The sequence below is a fragment of the Physeter macrocephalus genome, chromosome 5, assembly GCF_002837175.3.
Source record: "Physeter macrocephalus isolate SW-GA chromosome 5, ASM283717v5, whole genome shotgun sequence".
Lineage (NCBI taxonomy): Eukaryota > Metazoa > Chordata > Mammalia > Artiodactyla > Physeteridae > Physeter > Physeter macrocephalus.
The window spans coordinates 92,951,599-92,975,041 of record NC_041218.1 but is presented as its reverse complement, the minus strand read 5'-3'; the positions used below and the strand labels follow the sequence as shown (position 1 = coordinate 92,975,041).

Sequence of the window (23,443 nt, the reverse complement as noted above, 5' to 3'; positions counted from 1 at the left end):
AAGTATTTTAGAATTGATGTCAGTCACATTTACTGAGACAGTATAGTCAAAGTTCAGCTCTCTGAAACCCTTAACAGTGATTTGTTCTATACAGATAAGATTTCTTTGAAAGTGAGTATACTGTCCATTAAAAAGCAAAACTTAGTTTATCATTAAGAAATATTTATTTAATTTCTACTATTTCAGGCACTGTGTTAAGTACCAAACATGCATTGAAGAAAACAAGTATTGTCCTTGTCCTCATGGAGTTTACGGTCAACTAGGGGAAACATACTTTAAACAAGTAAAATTAGAAATTGTGGTAAATGCAAAGAAGACAAAGAACAGATTGTTATGAGAATATAGCAAAAGGAATATGATTTAGATTAGAGGATTTCAAGAACCGTGAAGGATCTGAGATTTTAACCCTACTTAAAAAGGGTAGCCTGCCAAAGTGTTGTGAATATTGTCAGAAGACATGAGACTCCTGGGTCAGAGCAGAACTTTATTACTCACAGCACAGCAAGCCGCGTGAGTATGGGCATATTTGTATGTTGGTTCCCCGTGCCTCCAGGCCTCCTGGGGAGATGCAGTTTGGGCCCATGTGAATGGTACGTATGCTGTTAGTTTGTGTCACAGGTGAGACCTTTAAGCTTGGAGAATCTACAACTTTTGCCGTAAGCAGTAAGCAAGCCTGCTCTTTGTGTGCAGGGCAAAGTTACCTCATGTTTCAAGGTTGCTTGCTACAAATGCAAACCTGATAAATGGCCTGGATAAAGAGCAACCAGGGCCTCGCATTGACATAACTTGCAAGAATGTGTGGGGACACTCAGGCCATGGTGAATGGCCTCTTCATCAGCAAGGAGAGATTTCACAGAAGTCCTCTCCAAGATTTTTTTTTTAAACAGCTTTACTAGAGTATAATTGGTATACAGTAAACTGAACATAAAGTGTACAGTTTGGTAAGTTTTGACATATATGCGTACCCATGAAAGCATCACGAGTCAAGATCAATGAATGTATTTCTCACCCGCAAAAGTTTCCATGTACCCCTTTGTAATTCCTCTCCACGCCATCTCCTTTCTTCTTCCCCAGGCAAATTCTGACCAGCTTTTTGTCACTATCTATTGGTTTACCTTTCCTAGAGCTGTGTACAGATTGAATGATACAGCATGTATTGTGTATTCTTATTTGTCTTTCATGCAGCATGATTGTTTTTAGATTCATCTATATTGTATTATGTATTTACTTCTGAATAGTATTCCATTGTGCAGATATACTATAGTTTGTGTATGCATTCACTTGTTGATGGACATTTGGGTTGTTTCCAGTTTTGGGCTATTACAAATAAAGGTGCTTTGAATGTTCATATAGAAGCCTGTATATGGACATATACTTTTTTTTCTGTTGGATAAACATGTAGAAGAGGAATAGTTTGACCATGTGGTGGGTATATCTTTAACAGTTTAAGAAAATGCTAGGCTGTTTTGCAGAATGATAATACAATTTTTCCATTCTACCAACAGTATACAAGAGTTTCAGTTCCTCTATCCTCACCAACATTTGATTTTTTTTTTAATTTTTGCCATTCTAACAGGTATATAGTCATATCTCATTGTGATTTTCTTTCGAATTTGACTCCAAAAGCAAAGGCAACAAAAGAAAAAGTAAACAAGTGAGACTATATCAAACAAAAAAGCTTCTGTACAGCGAAAGAAATCATCAACAAAATGAAAGGGCAGCCTATTGATTGGGAAAAAATATTTGCAAATCATATACCTGACAAAGGGTTTATATCTAATATATACATAGAACCCATACAACTCATAGCAAAAAATCAAACTATCCTGTTAAAAAATGGGCAAAGGATCTGAGTAGACATTTTTCCAAAGACAACAGATAGATGGCTAACAGGTACGTGAAAAGATGCTCAGCATCACTAATCATCAGCAAAATAGAAATCAAAACCACAGTGAGGTATAATCTCAAACCTGTTAGAATGACTAGTATCAAAAAGACAAGAAATAACAAGTGTTGATGAGGTTGTGGAGAAAAGGGTGGGAATGTAAATTGACACAGCCGCTAGGAAAGAGTATGGAGGTTCCTCCAAAAAATTAAAAACAAATGTGATCCAGCAATTCCACTTCCAGGTATTTATCCAGGATTTTAAAAATATTTCTGTTACTGATTTCTAATCTAAAACTGTTTTGGTTTGTATGCTTTGTATGACTTGGAACCTTTTAAATTTATTTAGACTGTTTCTTGGCATCAGAAATCATTGATTTTGGTAAATGTTTCCTGTGTACTTGAAAATAATGGCTACTTTGCTGTTTTGGATAAAGTATTCTATAAATGTCAATTACTGATTTTCTGTGTACTTGTTTTATCATTTATTGAGAGAAAGAATTAAAATCTTCAACTGTAATTGTTGATTTGTCTGTTTCCTTATAGATTAAGTTTCAAAATATATGGTCCACATATCATGTGCAGTAAATAGTCTGGGAGGAAAATTACTGTTACTGGCATTATTTTGAAAGACCTTATTAGAACACATCTTTGGTTTGTTCTGTAGTATAGGCTATTTCTGGCACCATCTTCACATACAAAAGAAATTTTTATTTGCTACATTTTATTTTTTATCATTTATCTAATCCATTTTATTGTTTTCCTTGGCAGCGTCTATGTTTTTGAAACAGGCATTTGAAGGAGAATACCCTAAATTATTGCGTCTTTATAATGACTTATGGAAGCGTCTTCAACAATACAGCCAAAGTATTCAAGGAAATTTTAATTCAAGTGGAACTGCAGACCTCTGTGCTGACTTACAACACATGGAAGATGATACACAAGACATGTTCATACCAAAGAAGCCAGATTATGAGTATGTTTGTTTACTCAAACCTGTTTGTTGGCCTGTTAAGGATTTTGTCTTTTATTTTTATTATACGTTAGAAAATGGGAAAACGCGAATCTTTGTGAATACTTGTAATGATTACTATTTATTTATTTACTTTAAAAGACTTCACAACACTTTTAACTGAAGAAGTCAAAATTTATCCTTAGTTGAGCAGCCTGGTTCCTGATTAAGATTCGTTCTAAAGTATATCACCAGTTAAGGTGAATAGAAGCTAAGAGATGAGCATATGTGGTCATTATCATTTAATTGATATTATAAGATAACCTGTAATTACATCAGACAGCATCATTATTGATGGACCACTGGCATAAATGTGATATTAAAAGGAAATGGTGTGTTCAGGAACTATAGCGGAAATAAATCTTACGCTGGGATAGATTCTCCGTCTGGTGGGAAAAAACTAAGTACAGTCAAAATTAAACCTGAAAATCTCTTAGATTATTCATGAAGTACAGTATATGTAGCCATATTTATAAGCCACATCAGAAAAATTATACCATCTCAATAAGCTTAAATCAGCCAGCTTTCCTCCTAAATTGAAAAAGAGTATTGTTTTCAAATTTCTCTTTGAGCACCAAATCAATTGATTGGCTTGCACACCATCTTTAAACATTAGAATCATTTATTGTGATGAGACTGACTCAAGTAACAGTAGATTCTGATCACTGACCTTGTAAGAAAAAGGTTAGATTTATGAGTGCTAGTTTAATGTTTATCTTAAAAAATTTTTCTTCTGAATACTTACAGCTGAATTGTATCCACTGTAGTAAGAAGTTCTGACTGGTAAAATACAGGATGTAGAAGTTTTGACTGGGAAAACAAGTGGCGTAAGTGTAGGCTGGTATGATAGAAGGAGACGCTGTTGTTCTCTTCAGTTACTCTTTCATGCTAAACATGGAGATTAGGTGAGGACTAATGGAAAGAGGGGACAAGAAGACTGAAAAGTTATCTTTTGATCTTCAAAGATCTTATAATGTATTAAGGTTTTTTTAAGTATACAAAATAACATATATAGTATCATTGTATTTCTGGCTTAGTTTTATTTTTAAATTCATATGTTGGCACTGAAAAGCTCTGGAAATATACATAGCACAAGGTAATAGTGTTTTATGTCCAAGAGGTAGAGTTTTTATTCTGTATTTTCTGCTTTTACCTAAAATGAGCATATGTTACTCGTGGGGATAGAGGAAAGGTAGTAAATGCAATGTAGAGAAAAAAATCAGAATGAAAAAAAACGACTGTGTTTTGGGACATCATTATCACCTTTTGGAGACTGACTTCAGTAAGGTGGGGAAGAGGACTTATGACCTGTATTCTTCTAAGAAACCAAAAAATAATGTGGATATAATAAGGAAACAATGACAATATGATTTATATATTCTTTTGAGAAGTGAGGCAAGAAACAACCATAAATTTGACCATGGTAGCTGAGCCAAAGGAAAGTTTATTGTTGTTGTTTTTAATGGTAGAGGGAAAGCTGAGAGTTTTTATAGATAGAAGCAGCCAGTGGAGAAAGTGAAGAAAAGAGATAATGAATGGAATGAGACCTTAGAATAATCTGAATAGAATCAAGGCACAAATAACCAGGTTAACATTTTTCATCATTGAGTATTCATGCTGAATTTTTGAGAGCTGTTCTTGCTATGAAGAAAATAAAACAGTATAATGTGACAGTGTTTTATATAGGGTGGTCAGAGAAGACCTCTATGAAAAGGTAACATTTGACCCAAGATCGCGATAATGTGAAGAAATCAACTATGGAAGATTCGGAGTAAGATTTTTGCAGGCAGAGAGAAGAGCAAATTTAGAGTCTGAGAAAATTAAGATGGGGAGGTTGAGGAATAGAAAGATGAACACAATGAATGAGGGAGAGTGGGGGGTAAAAAACTGGGTCAGAGAGGAGGGGAAACGTAAGATCATGTAGGGCTTCACTTACCATGATACGGGGTTTAGAGTTTATTCAAAACACTGGAAACCTGTGCTTTTAAACAGAGGAATGAGATGAACTGATAAACATTTAAAAATTAGCATGCTGGCTTCTTTGTGGACAACTAAGGGGGAGCGTCACCACAGGGAAAGAGAAGCTGTTTTGTTTATCCAGACAAGAAATGATAATGGCTTGAAGTAGGATGAGTGGATGAGATGGTGAGAACTGGTCACATTGATTCGAGATATAGCTTAAGAGGGCAAGCCAGTAGAACTTGCTGGTAGATCGCATTTGAGAGGAAAAGAAGAATCAAGGATATGCATGGTCAAGTTGGGAGAAGCCTAATGATTGGAAGACATTGTTTCATCAAGTAGTGGTTTTTTGTTTTGTTTCGTTCTTGTTTGTTTGTGGGTTTTTTTTTTTTTTTTTTTTTTTTTGGCCGTGCCACACGGCTTGTGGGAATTTAGTCCCCTGACCAGGGATCGAACCCAGGCCCTCCACGTTGAGAGAGTGGAGTCCTCACCACTGTACTGCCAGGGAATTCCCCATCGAGTAGTGTTAAGGTTTTTCTTTTGAAACTGTTGAATCAAAGATGCAAATTGAGTTGTTACAGAGTTGTTGAAAAGGTAGTTGAATGTGAATCAGGGCTAGAAATACATATTTGAGAGTCATTACTATGCAGATCTTTAAAAATCATGGGACTGGAGGAGATTCCATAGGGAAGATATATATAAAGAGAAAAGGGAACTTTGGCCCAAGATATGCACTCCAAAATTTATAGATTGTGCAGAGGAGTGGCAGCCTGCAAGACTAAGAGGAAAAAAAATGGTGAGATAGGAAGAAAACAAAGTTTTGTGGAACCCCAAAGAATGAGTTCATTTCAGTCAGAGGAGAAATGGTTAACTGTGTCACATGCTGTTGAAAAGGTGAAGAAGCTTAGGACTGAGAAGTGACCTCTAGAGATAGCAAAATAAGGTTGTTCAAGGCCTAGATGTGGAATGGTAGATACAAAAGCATTATTGTAGAATTGACGAAAGACAGAATGGGAGGAGATTGACTTCTGGGATGACAGCCATCCCCACTCTGCTGACCCACCCCACAGTGAATCTGGTGAAAACTATTAAAAACCAAACAATTTAAAGTGTCTGGAAATGGTTTTAAAAGCAAACAGCAAATGAAAAATCATCGACTCAAGAAAGTCTTTGAAAATTCGGTAGGAAGAATTCCATAAGAGCCTGTGATATTGGAACCAAGACTGTTGTTCCTCCCTCCCTCTTCCCAGCTCAGCGAGGCATAGGCTCCACTCAGGACCGTGACAGCCGAGAACAAAGGGCCCCCTCCCCCGCCACTCCTAACTGGAGGGCTTTCTTCCTAAGAAGAGCAGAACGGCAGCATTTCTCATCCTGCCCTCAGCTGCCAGTTAGGTGAAGTGAAGCCTCAGACAGATGAGATCAATAGGTGGGTGCTTCCTTATTGTGCACAACACCCATGTGTTATGTATATGTTACCACAATAAAAACAAAGCATATTAAGCAAATTTTAAAAAATTTTAAAAAATGTGTTCACACACAAATTTGTAATGAATGTTTATAGCAGCATTCATAATCACCAAAAGATAGAAACACCCAAAATGTCCATCAGCGGACAGATGGGTAACCACATGTGATATATCCACACATGAATGAAGGAATGAAGAACTGACACGTTACATGACTGAACCTTGAAAACATTATGCTAAGTCAAAAAAGCCAGATACAAAACCCATATGCTGGGCTTCCCTGGTGGCGCAGTGGTTGAGAGCCCGGTGCAAGTTAAGAATATGGAAATCTATAGAGATATAAAGCGTATTAGTGGTTGCTTAGGGCTGGGGATGGGGTGAGGGGGGTAAAAGGTTAAAGCTAAAGGATATGAGGTTTCTTTTGAAGGTGATAAAAATGTTCTAGGATTGAGCATGGTGATGTTTGCATATACCTGTGAATATACTGAAAACCATTGAATTATACACTTTAAATGGTTGAATCGAATGTAAATTAAATCTTGATAAAGCAGTTTTAAAAAAAGAGAGAATGGGAAAGAAGGAGGTCGGTAATTCTTCTGAGAGGTTTTGGTATGAACAAAGGAATAAAGCTACTTTTTCTTTGGGATAAGAGGAAAATCGCCGAGGGTAGGTGACGTTACAAAGGAAAAAATAAGGGAGTATCAGGTTGATGAAGATCATTGCCAGTGGTTTTGGTCTTAGTGTAAAGTTGAGGCAGATGGTCAGCTGTGGAGAGTGAAGGGCTGCAGAAGTAGAATTTTAATACCTTGAGCTTCAGGTCTCTTGAAATTAAGAGGTTTGCATAAACATTTAATAGAAACAATTTACTTTTTCTCTGCAATACGTGGAACGCTTAGCAGCAGATACAGAGACCATCTAACTGAGATTTTCTTCATAACAGCTTTGAAAGGAAGGTATATTAGAAAAATCAGGATGTTAATGAGAGCACCTTGAAACGGTGGAGGATGAGCGTAGGGTTCTGTAGTGCTGATCACTGTAAGGTCAAAGAGCAAGTTCTTTTGAGTAAAATTTAGCACTTTTATTGATATACAAAGCCCAGCATGATTTGTTCCATCTGTTTTCTCTTAGACCTCATCTCGTACTGTTCTCCTGTCACTTAAGTGCTCTGCTTTTTTAACTTTTTGTCAAACGCAGCCAGGTCTAAGTCCCTTCTCAGGGCCTTTGCACTTGTTCTCTCCCTATAGAAAGCGCCTACCCTGGAAATCTATGTAACTTGCTCCCTCTTTCCCTCACATCTTCTCAGGAAGCTTTCTCTTGCCTCACCCTATGTAAAATTGGATTAAAAAAAAAAAAAAAACGGTCTCTGGCTTCCTTACTTCCTTTTTCTCTTAGAATTTTTTATTCTCCATTGTATTCCGTAGTTATTTAAAAATTTTATTTCTTTTTTCTTGTGTTTCTCAGAAGTCTTTTTTTTTTTAAATTCGTTTTTATTGCAGTGTAGTTGATTTACAATATTGTGTTCTCAGAAATCTCTTTAAGGGGACAGGGAGTTTTTTTTTAACTGACTTCATTGCTACATTTCCCTCATCTAGGAAGTACCTGGCAAATTGTAGACATTTAAGAGAATTTGTAGGCAGGAAGGAGAAAGCGGCAAGTGGGGGCGTGGAAAGTTGTCTTCGAGCTTGGAGACGTCAGAGGTAGAGCAGTTCAAAACGATGACTCAAACATGGAAGCTCCATAGTAAAGCTAAAATGAACGTAGACTTCTAGTACAGGACAGGTTTTAGAAAAGTTGTTTGTTTTGACATTGTGATCACCAAAGATCCTTTTTTCCCCCCCCAGATTCTTCAGGTTTTCCAAAACTAACAGGGTGGAGTAAGGTAGGGAGCAGGGGAGGCAGGCAGCTGCTGGAGCAGGGCTGGGGTGAGGCTGCGCTTTGCCTCCAGCTGCGGCCGGCTCCCTGCCGTGGCGCTCTAATGCTTCTCCTTCATCTCTGCGTCAGCAGCCTGGTCTCCTGCGACGGCCGCAGGCTTGGCCTTGCTCTCCTCTTCAGCCAGCCTCTCAAACGTGGGCACAGAGCTGCTGCTCCCGTGTGAGCTGCTTGAGGATTGGCTGCTGGCAGGTAGCCAGCTGGGCCTTGGCAGCTTTGGTGTTGGAGTAGAGCTGCAGGACCTTCTGGAAGGATCCTTGGAGAACAAGGAGAATGTTAGTACTTATAATTTAGTGCTGAAATTTCTGCAGAAGAGAGAAGAGGCTTCTTAAGGTCAGTAAATGACCGGAGCAAAAATAGGGAAGACATTTAAATAGCCGGCATGGCCTTCAGTAGAGGATTGCCTCAGACACACATAGGCACTGGTTCTTTCCTGTTCCCATTGTGGTCTTTCTCTCATCATCTGTTAGGGAAGTTATTATAGTTCACATCTACCTGCACATTTCTTCACTGGACTGTCAAGCAAATTTCATCTCTATCTTCCCAGCACTCAATGAGGGCTGGCACATAGTATTCTCAGGAACTGTGTGTTGAGTGAAATACTTATTGAATGAGAAAGTGTTAAGAGATAAGTATGGGATTGTGATGTAGGAGCCAAGGGTGTTCTCACCTCTGGGTCTTGTCAGTTGACCAGCAGAGGTGAAAAGGAGAAAGCCAAGTTTCCTATACCTGAAGGAGCAGGTCAGATGTTTTCAAGATGAACATTTAGGATTAAGAGGGATTTGTTTTTGTTTGTTTGTTAAGATACTGGAAAGACCAGAAGAAGGGTCATAAACAGGGGTGATATGAGAAGATACAGAGTTAATTATATGGTTATAGGTATTTGATAGTAATTGTCAGAGGTAAAATATAAGATCCAGTAGTTGGACAAGTAAATGAAAATCAACAGAAATAACTGAAGACATAGGAGGACTGAGGAGGAAAGAAGTGTTTAGTAGGCTAAATTTTAGTTTGTGAAGAATGTTGTAAAACAAATTAACTTAGAACTACAATTGGGAGTATTTGGGTGATTGTGGGACTTGCACACGCCCTTTTAATTTTGTCCTCATTCTTGTTATTATCAGTTTTGGCATCAGAAGGCTGATAAAAACCTACACCTGTATACTTCCCTCTTAGGCACTGAGCTTATGAGAGGGCAGCTGTTGTGGGTGAAAAGGGTTGAGCTGGTGGGAGCAGGTCTCTACAGACTTTCCTCTCTTGTGTGCTCTATAGAAACATGCTAAGTGAAGGCATGGCCCCATTAGAATTAATAAGATTTTACAGGGCTTCCCTGGTGGCGCAGTGGTTGAGAGTCCGCCTGCTGATGCAGGGGACACGGGCTTGTGCCCCGGTCCGGGAAGATCCCACATGCCGCGGAGCGGCTGGGCCCGTGAGCCATGGCCGCTGAGCCTGCGCGTCCGGAGCCTGTGCTCCGCAACGGGAGAGGCCACAGCAGTGAGAGGCCCGCGTATGGGGGGGGGGAAATAAAAAGATTTTACAGTGTTACTCTTTTAGTTTCAAGCAACAAACTTACTACAGTAGGTACTGGTGCATATTACCTAACATTTATGCCCAGGAATTATGTATAAATTAAAATGTTTAGTTCTTAATAAGCATTTAATTAAGTAAATATATTTATACATTTTTAAACAAAATTTTTTCTTTTCTTCATATAGAGTTACATTTTTTATAGGAGATACATTTTTAAGAAAGGCATTTACAACCTGATCCACTAGCACTTAGTTTTGTATAATTTAAGTTCATTTTTAATAAACTTTGTTCCCACAGTCCAGGAAAGGCTTTGAAAGACTCACTACAACCCTATGAGGCTGCTTATCTATCAAAATCCTTATCTCGACTCTTCGATCCTATCAACTTGGTGTTTCCCCCTGGGGGTCGGAATCCTCCTTCTGCCGATGAACTTGAAGGTATCATTAAAACTATAGCAAGGTATGTATTTTCATATAATGGCATGCCATAAAATGCCTGCCACATTTGTTAGTGATGTATAATAGCAGTACATCTTTAATTTATCTCAAATTATTCAAATAATTAGTCTGGAAATTAAATCAAGAGTTTTGCATTGAGTGAGTGTACATGTAGTAAGTATAAGTATCAATACTTGATATTCCAATTAATAAAACCATTTAAGTACAGTCTAAAAACAGTCAATTATCATTATTCTGTATCTTGTCAAGGATACAAAGTAAAACAACCTAATTCTTTATGCCATAGTAAATTTCTAATATTACATAGGAAAGTTAATATAAAAATAATTTTGCAAATTGAAGAAGCTAAAGCATGGAGATCAACTTTTTTTCATTTTAAATCCAGAAAGTACTTCATGGCGTACAAGGATTATAATCCTGATTAGTCTACTTGTGTTTGCTATTTTAAGCTTTCTAAGTGAATGTGACAGCTTTTAAAACTCTCAAAAGGGAAGATATCCTAGCAGGGGTGCCACCTGAATGGTTGCGGACATTGTATTATACTGTTGTTGCTTTTAGACATTTTATGGACCCCTCAGGTTAATCTGCAGTTGAGACTATCTCAGTTCCTGTCATAATAACAGGTTGTCATAACAGTAGGTCTATACATTGATAGGTGAACATTTTGAGGAGTAAAATTAGTAGCTAGGCAATATAGAACCAAGGTATAAAAGTCTAGATTCTTTTAGATTACAAATTTGAAGGTGGTGATTCTGAGGCATGTGAGAGTATGACTAAAAAAGCCACAGGTATAATATGCGTATCTGTCTAAATACAGTGTCAAAATTGCCCAGCCTCTTGATCCTAAATCTTTCCACAGTTATCTTGACTTTCCAAAGTCCTGACTGTAGATGTTTATACCCTAATGTCTCCCTTATTTGTTTCATATGGTAGTGACAAAACTGGTCATGGATTGAACTTGATCTCTTTACCTGTTTATGGACGTGTTAAAGAGGTATCTCTCCCATTCCCCGGTGCAGTTTGACAATGCTGTGATCGATTGTAACGAGGGACTTGAAGAAGCATACTTATGCCATTGTTTAAAAGAATGTGAAAGTGAACTTTAATATGGGACTTGAAGAAGCATACTTATGCCATTGTTTAATAGAATGTGAAAGTGAACTTTAGTAAAATTATGTCTCACTGGTATATGAAAGGGCATTTTTGTCACACATAGTAAGCACTAATGTTTTAAAGTCCTTCACTTTCTTCATAAAGGCAACCTGGTAAGTGCCAAGATTTATTCTGCTACTTGAGAGACAATAATTACTTTTCTTGCTTTCTACTTGTATATGCATTTTCATGCAATTTTTAACTCTTAATTAAAAATTAACTTTTAAAAAGTTAACTTTCCATGGTCTTTGTAAATACTTTTTTTTGCAGTTACCTCAAATGTCCCAATTAATCCAATGTTAAATTGAAAATAAGCATGACAAAGAAATACTTTAAGAATCCAAATTTTTAAAATTTCAAGTTAAATCCTTGTTATGCTTTTGATATATTTAAAAAGCTATTTTATCAAAATAGCATGAATTGGCATAATTTCTACAGAAACTGAGTATCTTTATGTATCGTGTAATTTATATTTTTAGGCTTTGTCCTTCCAAGGTCACCATTTCCATTCAAGAGCTGTCATTTCCTTGCAGATGTCTGTGACATGCAGTGTCTCTAATTGCACTTATCAGTATTAACAAGAGTGCTACTTGAAAAATCTGCACACAGTTTACTCTCTTAATCACAGCCTGAACTCACACATGACGTGCTTTTATTAATGAGAAACTGGTCATTAACCAGACAGTCTTAGAGCACTTTTTCCTAATGCTGAATATAGGAGGGAAAATGAAACAGTGCAATCAATCAGTTCTTGGAGGCAACGAGTGAAATCTATAAAAAGAATCACCACATTGTTTATTGGGATTAGGTTTATATGTTGCTCTTTACTTTGTTGATGAACTGTGTTGCTAATAATTAAAGTCTGTTTTTGTTTTCTCCAGTGAACTAAATGTAGCTGCTGTTGATGCAGACCTCACATTAGCTGTGGCAAAAAATGTGGCAAAGACCATCCAGTTGTATGGCGTAAAATCGGAGCAGCTGGTAAGTGATAATCCCTTCTGTAAACTTCCATGATTTTGTTTAAAATTACTAATTATACAATACTTGACTAACTATAAATATTGAATTGAATTGACTGAATATTAATTTACTGGAAAATTTTATAGTGAATTTTTGAAACTTTCTTATGAATTTAAACCAGAAAAAAATGTTACCTCTTAAAAATTGGCCCTCCTACCATTGCTACACTTACAAAATGCAGGCAGGTTTTATAAGACTTTTTAAAAAATGCATGTGCCACTTTATGGGCTAAATTATGTATATTTTTAAGTATAATTATTTCAAATTGATCACATTTCCTGTCTTGAGACCACTCACTCCAGATATCATTCATGTGCTGTTACCTAGTGTGAAATTGACTTGAACCATTAGAAAATGATTGGAGGAAGTGAAGTGCTTAAAACTGTAAAAGAAAAATGTTGATTTACTTTCTAAAGTTTCTAATCCTAGACTGTGGAAGTTTAGCTCCAAAATTACTCTTTTTGAAACAGCTGTTTGCATATATTTAAAATAATAACTGCATGCCTGAATCATAATCTTAATTCTCTACATTAATGTTTTAAAGTTAAGCATACATATTTAACTAGTAGATATGTATGCTAACTGAAATCCAAGGCGTAAGGCTTTAGTACATCTTTAACTGTCATTGATGGACTAATTTTAGAGAATGTGCCAAAATGTGGTATCTCTACTGTCATTATAGGGGTAGCCAACCGTATTTTGTTGTTGTTGTTGTTGTTTGGCTTCCCTGACTGCTCCAATTGAAACATTGTAAAATGAAGTACAGTTGGCCCTTGAACAACTTGGGGGTTGGGGCACCTACCCTCCCTGCAGTCAAAAATCCATGTATAATTGATAGTCAGCTCTCCGTATTCGTGGTTTCTCCTTGTCATCCCTTCCGCGTCAGTGGATTCAACCAACTGTGGATCATGTAGTACTGTAGTATTTACTACTGAAAAAAATCCGCATGTAAGTGGACCCTCCCAGTTCAAACCCATGTTGTTCAAGGGTCAATTGTAATGTGGCTTTACCTATATCCTAGTACTTCTAGTTGGTTCTGGAATAATTTTTAGAGTAGGTTGGTAACAAATTGAACTTAAGGAATTTGCATAAAATGATCCTTGGTGCTAACAGTCATTTCATGAGACTACCTACAGTCATTTCATGAGACTACCTGCTTTCATTTCCAATGGATGGCTCCATTGTGTTTGCATATTAATATAGTGCTATTTTCTACTCAGTTATTCTTGCAGCCTTGACAAATAATTTAGAAGCATCTTTTTTTTTTTAACTTTGTTTATTGAAAACTGGCCCTACAGAGACCATGGAAGCTCTTTGTAGGTAATTAGATGACTAATTTTTCTCTCAAACTTTTTTTTATAGAAGCTTTATTATGATACTTATTACTTTTAAAAAAAACATGGTTTATTGCTATAAATGAAATTCAGTATTATATCCAGTAGAGTTCAGCGTAATTACTGAAAGTGTCGGGAAAAAAATACCCTTATGAGTTGGTCCCACCTGAAAACAACATTATAAAGAAGAGCCAGCATATGTATGGAAAATATATCACTCTTCTGTGTCAGGCGGGGGCAGTGGTAAATGTAACATGTGACTTCAGTTAAGGCAGTGGTGGCAAAAGGCTTTAACAAAATTAAAATATATCAAAAGCATTGGATTGAATTGATGCTGTTGGTCAAATAGTCTGTGACCCTAAATTACTCAGGCCTACCATCCTACAATGCTAGAGGGTAACAGAAAGTCACTGACTTAAAATTTTTTTTTTTTTAGACGTTAAACATGGTCTATTTTTGCTTCTTTCCAATAGAATACATTTGATCACATTTTTTTTTTATACAGCAGGTTCTTATTAGTCATCCATTTTATACACATCAGTGTATACATGTCAGTCCCAATCGCCCAATTCATCACACCACCACCACCACCACCCCCCGGCCACTTTCCGCCTTTGGTGTCCATACGTTTGTTCTCTACATCTGTGCCTCAATTTCTGCCCTGCAAACCGGTTCATCTGTACCATTTTTCTAGGTTGCACATATATGCGTTAATATACGATATTTGTTTTTCTCTTTCTGACTTATTTCACTCTGTATGACAGTCTCTAGATCCATTCACATCTCAACAAATGACCCAATTTCGTTCCTTTTTATGGCTGAATAATATTCCATTGTATATATGTACCACATCTTCTTTATCCATTCTTCTGTCGATTGGCATTTAGTTTACTTCCATGACCTGGCTATTGTAAATAGTGCTGCAGTGAACATTGGGGTTCATGAGTCTTTTTGAATTGTGGTTTTCTCTGGGTATATGCCCAGTAGTGGGATTGCTGGGCATGAGCTGTTTATATATTTTGGAGATTAATCGTTTGTTGATTCATTTGCACATATTTTCACCCATTCTGAGGGTTGTCTTTTCGTCTTGTTTATGGTTTCCTTTGCTGTGCAAAAGCTTTTAAGTTTCATTAGGTCCCATTTGTTTATTTTTGTTTTTATTTCCATTACTCTAGGAGGTGGATCAAAAAAGATCTTGCTGTGCTTTATGTCAAAGAGTGTTCTTCCTATGTTTTCCTCTAAGAGCTTTATAGTGTCCAGTCGTACATTTAGGTCTCTAATCCATTTTGAGTTTATTTTTGTGTATGCTGTTAAGAAGTGTTCTAATTTCATTCTTTTACGTGTAGCTGTCCAGTTTTCCCAGCACCACTTACTGCAGAGACTGTCTTTTCTCCATTGTATATCCTTGCTTCCTTTGTCATAGATTAGTTGACCATAGGTGAGTGGATTTACCTCTGGGCTTTCTATCTTGTTCCATTGATCTATGTTTCTGTTTTTGTGCCAGTACCATATTGTCTTGATTACTGTAGCTTTGTAGTATAGTCTGAAGTCAGGGAGTCTGATTCCTCTAGCTCCGTTTTTTTTCCCTCAAGACTGCTTTGGCTATTCGGGGTCTTTGGTGTCTCCATACAAATTTTAAGATTTTTTTGTTCTACTTCTGTAAAAAGATGCCATTGGTAATTTGATAGGGATTGCATTGAATCTGTAGATTGCTTTGGGTAGTATAGTCATTTTCACAATATTGATTCATCCAATGCAAGAACATGGTATGTCTGTCCATCTGTTGTGTAATCTTTGATTTCTTTCATCAGTGTCTTTTAGTTTTCCAAGTACAGGTCTTTTACCTCCTTAGGTAGGTTTATTACTAGGTATTTTATTCTTTTTTTTTGCAATGGTGAATGGGTTTGTTTCCTTAATTTCTCTTTTTGATCTTTTGTTGTTAGTGTATAGGAAAGCAAGAGATTTCTGTGCAGTGATTTTGTATCCTGCAACTTTACCAAATTCACTGATTAGCTTTAGTAGTTTTCTGGTGACAGGTTTAGGATTATCTTTGAATAGTATGTCATCTGCAAACAGGGACAGTTTTACTTCTTTTCCAAGTTGTATTCCTTTTATTTCTTTTTCTTCTCGGATTGCTGTGGCTAGCACTTCCACATTTGTGTTGAATAATAGTGGCGAGAGTGGACATCCTTGTCTTGTTATTGATCTTTGAAGAAATGGTTTCAGTTTTTCACTTTTGAGAATGATGTTTGCTGTAGGTTTGTCGTATATAGCCTTTATTATATTGAGGAAAGTTCCCTCTATGCCCACTTTCTGGAGAGTGTCTGTTGTAACTTCTCCTTGTTCATTTCTAATTTTATTGATTTGAGTCCTCTCCCTCTTTTTCTTGATGAGTCTGGCTACCGGTTTATGAATTTTGTTTATCTTCTCAAAGAACCAGGTTTTATTTTTATTGATCTTTGCTATTGTTTTCTTTGTTTCTTATTTCAGTTATTTCTGCTCTGATCTTTATGATTTCTTTCCTTCTGCTAACTTTGGGTTTTGTTTGTTCTTCTTGGGTGGCTGTTTCCTTTCCCATGTTAGGGAAGTTTTCGACTATAATCTCTTCAGATATTTTCTCGGGTCCTTTCTCTCTCTCTCTTCTCCTTCTGGGACCCCTGTAATGCGAATGTTGTTGCATTTAATGTTGTCCCAGAGGTCTCTTAGGCTGTCTTCATTTCTTTTCATTCTTTTTTCTTTATTCTCTTCCGCAGCAGTGAATTCCACCATTCTTTTCATTCTTTTTTCTTTATTCTCTTCCGCAGCAGTGAATTCCACCATTCTGTCTTGCAGGTAACTTATCCGTTCTTCTCCTTCAGTTATTGTGCTATTGATTCCTTCTAGTTTAGTTTTCATTTCAGTTATTGTATTGTTCATCTGTGTTTGTCTGTTCTTTAATTCTTCTAGGTCTTTGTTTCTGGTACATAGCCCTCTGCCTTTTCATCTTGTCTGTCTTTCTGTGAATGTGGTTTTTGTTCCACAGGCTTCAGGATTGTAGTCCTTCTTGCTTCTGCTGTCTGCCTTCTGTTGGATGAGGCTATCTAAGAGGCTTGTGCAGGTTTCCTGATGGGAGAGACTGGTGGTGGGTATAGCTGGGTGTTACTCTGGTGGACAGAGCTCAGTAAAACTTTAATCCACTTGACTGCTGATGGGTGGGGCTGGGTTCCCTCCCTGTTGGTTGTTTGGCCCGAGGCAACCCAACAGTGGAGCCTACCTAGGCTCTTCTGTGAGGCTAATGGCAGACTCTGGGAGGGCTCTCGCCAAGGAGTACTTCCCAGAACTTCTGCTGCCAGTGTCCTTGTCCCCACGGTGAGCCACAGCCACCCCCCGCCTCTGCAGGAGACCCTCCAACACTAGCAGGTAGGTCTGGTTCAGTCTCCCCTGGGGTCATTGCTCCTTCCCCAGGGTCCTGATGCACACACTACTTTGTGTGTGCCCTCCAGGAGTGGAGTCTGTGTTTCTCCCAGTCCTGTTGTAGTCCTGCAGTCAAATCCCACTAGCCTTCAAAGTCTGATTTTCTAGGAATTCCTCCTCCCGTTGCCAGAGCCCCAGGTTGGGAAGCCTGACGTGGGGCTCAGAACCTTCACTCCAGTGGGTGGACTTCTGTGGTATAAGTGTTCTCCAGTCTGTGAGTCACCCACCCAGCAGTTATGGGATTTGATTTTACTGTGATTGCAGCCCTCCTACCATCTCATTGTGGCTTCTCCTTTGTCTTTGGATGTGGGGTATCTTTTTTGGTGAGTTCCAGTGTCTTTCTGTCGATGATTGTCCAGCAGCTAATTGTGATTCTGGCGTTCTCACAAGAGGGAGTGAGAGCACGTCCTTCTACTCCGCCGTCTTCGTTCACAGTTTCTTAAAATTTTTTTAAGTGAATTTTTTTAAGGTACTTTTACTTTTCTACTTTCATTTTAGTGTTTAAAGAAAGCCTAAGTATTAAATAACAGTTCAAAGAGCATCATATGTTTATTATTTTAAATATTATTGAGTAATGACAAGTAACGTTTTAATGTTCATCTCTTGTGTTTTGGCTATTAATAACACTATTTCTGCCACTCCTCCATGTTTTTAAATTTTACAAGTTTTGTTCTTTTTTTTTTTTTTTTTTGGCGGTACGCGGGCCTCTCACTGTTGTGGCCTCTCCCGTTGCGGAGCACAGGCACTGGACGAGCAGGCTCAGCGGCCATGGCTCACGGGCCCAGCCGCTCTGCGGCATGTGGGATCATCCCGGACCGGGGCATGAACCCATGTCCCCTGCATCGGCAGGAGGACTCTCAACCACTGCGCCACCAGGGAAGCCCAAGTTTTGTTCTTTGATCTTACCATATTCCTCTTCCTTTATAATTATTTCACTGAAAACATTTAGAAGAAAATAGCCAAGTGTTAAATCTTTAGTGAGAGAAAGATTGAAACGCATTTTAAAGTAGAATGTCTACTTTATCTATAAGTGGAAATGTTGAATTGAAATTTGGTGTAAGTCTATAAAGGGAGAATTCTTTTTATAGGTGAGATATTTAAGTCTCAAGTCCACAAGGTTGAAAAGTGACAGAAATCAGATCATTAATGAATATTTAAGCTGTGAAATAAAGGAAAGCTAGAATTTTAACAGCAGTGTGTTTTTTAAAAGGGCAACTTGAAAATACAAAACTTGAAATGTAGAATGAGCAGCTTTCCAGAATCCTAAATTTATTTTCTAAAGGTTAGTTGTGGAAGTTTCTTGGCTATTGGAACATTTTAGCATGCTTAACTATAGCTTTAGTTCACATCAGGAGAAAGGATGGTAAAAGGATTTCTCAAGTTGATCCTTTGTGTGGACCATCTTTATGGCCATCTAAACTCACTATGTGTTTTCGGATATATTCTTTCATATGCCTAAAAAAGCTATATGTTTTTCTTTTCAACCTTATTATTTGAATGTCTTAGGATATAGTAGAATATAACATATATGAGTTATATACATAGCATGTATATTGCTTATAATAATCTGAAATTATTTTATCATTACACATGTATTTGTTTTTCTAAGTCTTCTTTGTTATTAATCACCAGAGTTATGTGTCATAAAAACCTAAAGCTCTATAGGGACATATCCTTTACATCCTTCTTTCTGACTCTTAAATGGTACCAGAGAATTCATTTTTTAAGGTTAGGATAGGGCCATAAAAATAACTACCATTATTAAGCATCTGTAGTGGCTTGGATTGTGCCAAGGCATTAAAATGTATTATCTCATTTATCTCACAAGAACCCTTGAAATGGAAGTATCAATATCCGCCACTACAGAATGTGGAAATTGAGGCTGAGGAAGCTTAGTAGCCTGGCCGATATAGACTGCTAAAAGTGCAATGCCAGCAGGCAAGTCTTGAAACTGGCATTCAAACTCTGATTTGAGTCTAAACCAAGCTTTAAAACTCTCTTGTACCACAGCACAAATACATCTTTCTTTTTTACTTAAGTAGTATTGTTTTGTGATTTACTTACCCACTTTACAATATAACATAGAGATCTATATCTGCTATTTTAATATGTGCATAGTATATTTATGTATCATAGTTTACTTCTTTATTCTTAATGGATAGTGTCTTAGTCCGTTTGGGCTACTGTAACAAAATGCCCTAAACTGGGTGACTTAGAAACAACAGCAGTTTATTTCTCACAGTTCTGGAGGCTGGCAAGTCCAAGATCAAGGCATCAGCAGATTTGGTATTTGGTGAGAGCCCCTTTCTTGGTTCATAGACGGCTATCTTTATTCTGTAAGCTCACAGTGTAGAAGGGGAAAGGGGGCCTTCTCAAGCCTCTCTTATAAGGGCACTAATCCCATTCATGAGTGCTCTGCCCTCATAACCTAATCAGCTGCCAAAGACTCCCACCACCTGTGGCATTAGGTGTCAACATGTGAACTGGTGGGCGGAGGGTACGAACATTCAGATGGTAGCAGATATTTAGATAGTTTAATGATTTAATTTAGAAATAACAGGGATTTAGCCTTGAATTCGTACATGTGAGTTATAAGTCTTAGGGTTTACTTCCTTTAACATGTATTTAATTTAGTATGTTTCCAAGGTGCTCTTTTGTGAAAATGAGATCAGTGTTTTTTAAGACTGTCTTCATTTAAGAATTCTTACTCATTTGTTTTGACAGCAACTGTGAAGTTATAATTAATTTACTAAGTAGAATTTTATGTTCCAAATACACACACACACACACCTATAGATGCATATATCATAATATTTTATGATTGAACAAATTGATTATATAGTGGTGATATATTGGTAATTTGTATAGTTCTGAAATGTGAACTTTAGTAGAAAATGTTACTAGACCTTGCTATCACAAGTTTGAATCAGTGTTTTCCTTGTTCTCTATATGTTAAAAGAAAATTAAAGTATTATTATATAAGGGAATTATTGTGATACCTTGATAATATATAGGCTTACAAACTATTGTGATAACAAAATTATAGGCAAATAATACTAGTAAGTATTCCTTTTAAGAGGTAAAATGTTAGGGCATTTTCTTTTTTTTTTTTTTTTTTTTTTTTTTTTTGCTGTATGCGGGCCTCCCTCTTTTGTGGCCTCTCCGGTTGCGGAGCACAGGCTCCGGACGCGCAGGCTCAGCGGCCATGGCTCACAGGCCCAGCCGCTCCACGGCATGTGGGATCCTCCCAGACCGGGGCACGAACCCATGTCCCCTGCATCGGCAGGCGGACTCTCAATCACTGCACCACCAAGGAAGCCCTAGGGCATTTTCTAATAATAACTATTATCTGATGGTTTCTGGGCATGACATATAGAATCCCAGTATAAATGTCAAATGTTATAAATTGTGAAAAAGTAGATTGGCATTTAATTAGGTTGCAGACCATTTGAAACAATAATAAGGATGACATTTAAGGGGAGGTTTCAGCTTCAGTGCAGGTCAGTAGCTGTGTTTGATGAGGTCAGTAGCTCTCGACGACAGTAGGGTTTTTTAAAAGCTTTGTAAATATACACTTTATTCTTTGTAGAATTAACAAGTAGTTTAGAGACTTGACATTCTTATAATGGAAGAAAACCTGCATGTGTGATATTTAAATGATGATATAGAAACATAGGAGTTTAACTTTTTTAGTTTTAAAAGGATTGTTTAATGCAGATTAAAATGTCATCTACCTGGATACTGCTCCATGTAATATCATATGGTAATAGCCTGTGTTATTAACATTCAAGTAGAAGATTTTTTTAAAAATACGAAATCACTTGGAAGAGTTTTTATGTGATGCTCAAGCAGAGGAAACGTATTGGTAGATTTTCTTGAACCAAACGCACTTTAGCTGTAATACAAATACACTGATCCCTTGGTTACCTACCCTCTTGATTCTTTAGACAGCTTTCCACTCTTTCTTACCTCTCTTCTTATGTTGGTGTATTTTAGGATCACTCCTTCTTTTCATTAAGTCAGCTCTCTGACTTGCTTCCCAGACTCATAAGAGCTTGATTTTCTGGGGGCGGTGTCAGGTCAGTAGTAAGTAGTCATGCTGTCTAAGATTCAGTAGGCCATAGTGAACACAGAGAGAAATGTCAAATAATGGTGTTGTAATTAGGAAATATTTTCAGCAGAAAGTTAAAAATGCAGTTGTCAGTTAAAATCTGTTTAACTGTTGCCACAAAATTGTTGTATAATAGCTACAAAATCTGAGTTGCATGCAATAAGCATTTATTGCTTATACATCTTGGGGCCTGTGAGGGGCAGCTAGGTGACTGCTGACTTTGGCTGGGTTTACTCCACACCAGGCGAGCTGCTGATCTAGGCTGGCTTTAACCATAGTTAATACTCTGTTCTTCATGTCTCTAATCCTGCAGCAGGCTATTCTGAGCTTGATCTCACGGTGAAGGCAGAGGCACAAGAGAGAAAATAGCCCCGTAAGTCTGGCTCACCAAAGCAACCCAGCCACAGTGCGATATTAAATAGCAAAGGATATGGCTGCAGAAAGAGATGAAGGATTGGGGCCAATTATGCCATCTATCACAAAGCCAAGTTGGGAAGTTGGCAACAGAAAAAGAGAGCTTTTCTTTCTTTTCTTTTCCTCTTTAATGAGCTTTTCTTTTTAATTCTCAGTGGCCTTCTCTCCCTCCTTGAATCCTAATAGTGTGTATTAAATTTTTAAAATATTTGTTTGTATATATGTATTGGGATATAATTGACACATAACATTATATTAGTTTCAGGTGCACAACCTAACTTTTTTTTTCTTGTGATGAGAACTTTTAAGATTTTCTCTTTTAACAACTTTCAAATATACAGTACGGTATTGTTAGCTGTAGTCCCCCTGTTGTACATTACATACCTGGACTTACTATCTTATAACTGGAAGTTTGTACCTTTTCACCATCTTCACCCATTTCCCCCACCCCTTACCCCTCCCCTCTAGCAGCCACCAATCTGTTCTCTTGTATCTATGAGTTTGGTTTGTTTTGTTTTTTAGATTCTACATATAAGTGAAATCAAAGGGCTTTTGTTTTCCTCTGTCTTATTTTACTTAGCATAATGCCCTCGAGGTCCATCCATGTTGTCACAAATGGCAGGATTTCCTTCTTTTTTGTGGCTGAATAATATTCCGTTATATATATACACTACATTTTTTTTATCCATTCATTTGCCATGGACCCTTAGGTTGTTTCCACATCTTGGCTAGTGTAAATAATGCTTCAGTGGACATAGGGGTGCATATATCTTTTCCAGATAGTGATTGCATTTTCTTCAGATTGCCGAATCATATGGTAGTTCTGTTTTTAATTTCTCGAGGAACCTCCATACTGTTTTCCACAGTGGCTGTACCAGTTTACGTTCTCACCATTAGTGCACAGGGTTCCCTTTTCTCCACATCCTCACCAGAGCTTGTTATTTCTTATCTTTTTCTTACCAGCCATTTTAACAGGTGTGAAGTGATACCTCTTTATGGTTTTGATTTGCATTTCCCTGATGATTAGTGATGTTGAGCGCTTTTTTATGTACCTGTTTGCCATCTGGGTATCGTCTCTTTTTTTTTTTTTTTTTTTTTTGGCGGTACGCGGGCCTCTCACCGTTGTGGCCTCTCCCGCTGCGGAGCACAGGCTCCGGACGCGCAGGCTCAGCGGCCATGGCTCACGGGCCCAGCCGCTCCGCGGCATGTGGGATCCTCCCAGACCGGGGCACGAACCCGTGTCCCCTGCATCGGCAGGCGGACTCTCAACCACCGCGCCACCAGGGAAGCCCTGGGTATCTTCTTTGAAAAATGTCTTTTCAGATCCTCTGCCCATCTTTCAGTCAGACTGGTTTTTGGCTGTTGAGTTGTATGGACACATGATTTGCAAATATTTACTCCTAAGTGTGTATGAAATTTTTATGGCATATGACTATCAGCTTCATAGCCCAAAGAAGATAGAAATTCATTACTATGATAATTTACTTAATGATTTTAATTAATGTTAATTTACTTTTAAAAATTATGAGCCTTTTTCTTTATGGCCTTATTTGATGACATATATTTTGTTCCCTTATCATATATTGTATTCTCGAATCTTTTTTTTTTTTTTTTTTTTGTGGTACGCGGGCTTCTCACTGTTGTGGCCTCTCCCGTTGCGGAGCACAGGCTCCGGACGCACAGGCTCAGCAGCCATGGCTCACGGGCCCAGCCGCTCCGCG

General features: G+C 37.7%; 1 protein-coding gene across 8 annotated transcripts in view; it reads left to right on the top strand.

Annotated features, from left to right (window-relative positions):
* COG5 (component of oligomeric golgi complex 5) overlaps positions 1-23,443 on the top strand; it is a 288,472-nt gene that overhangs the window by 211,269 nt on the left and 53,760 nt on the right. For all 8 annotated transcript variants that reach the window (XM_007105321.4, XM_007105322.4, XM_028490186.2 and 5 more), the window contains 3 exons: positions 2,656-2,860; positions 10,078-10,239; positions 12,272-12,371. In XM_007105321.4, coding sequence (XP_007105383.3) covers positions 2,656-2,860; positions 10,078-10,239; positions 12,272-12,371 — 467 coding nt within the window. The remainder of the gene's footprint in view (positions 1-2,655; positions 2,861-10,077; positions 10,240-12,271; positions 12,372-23,443) is intronic.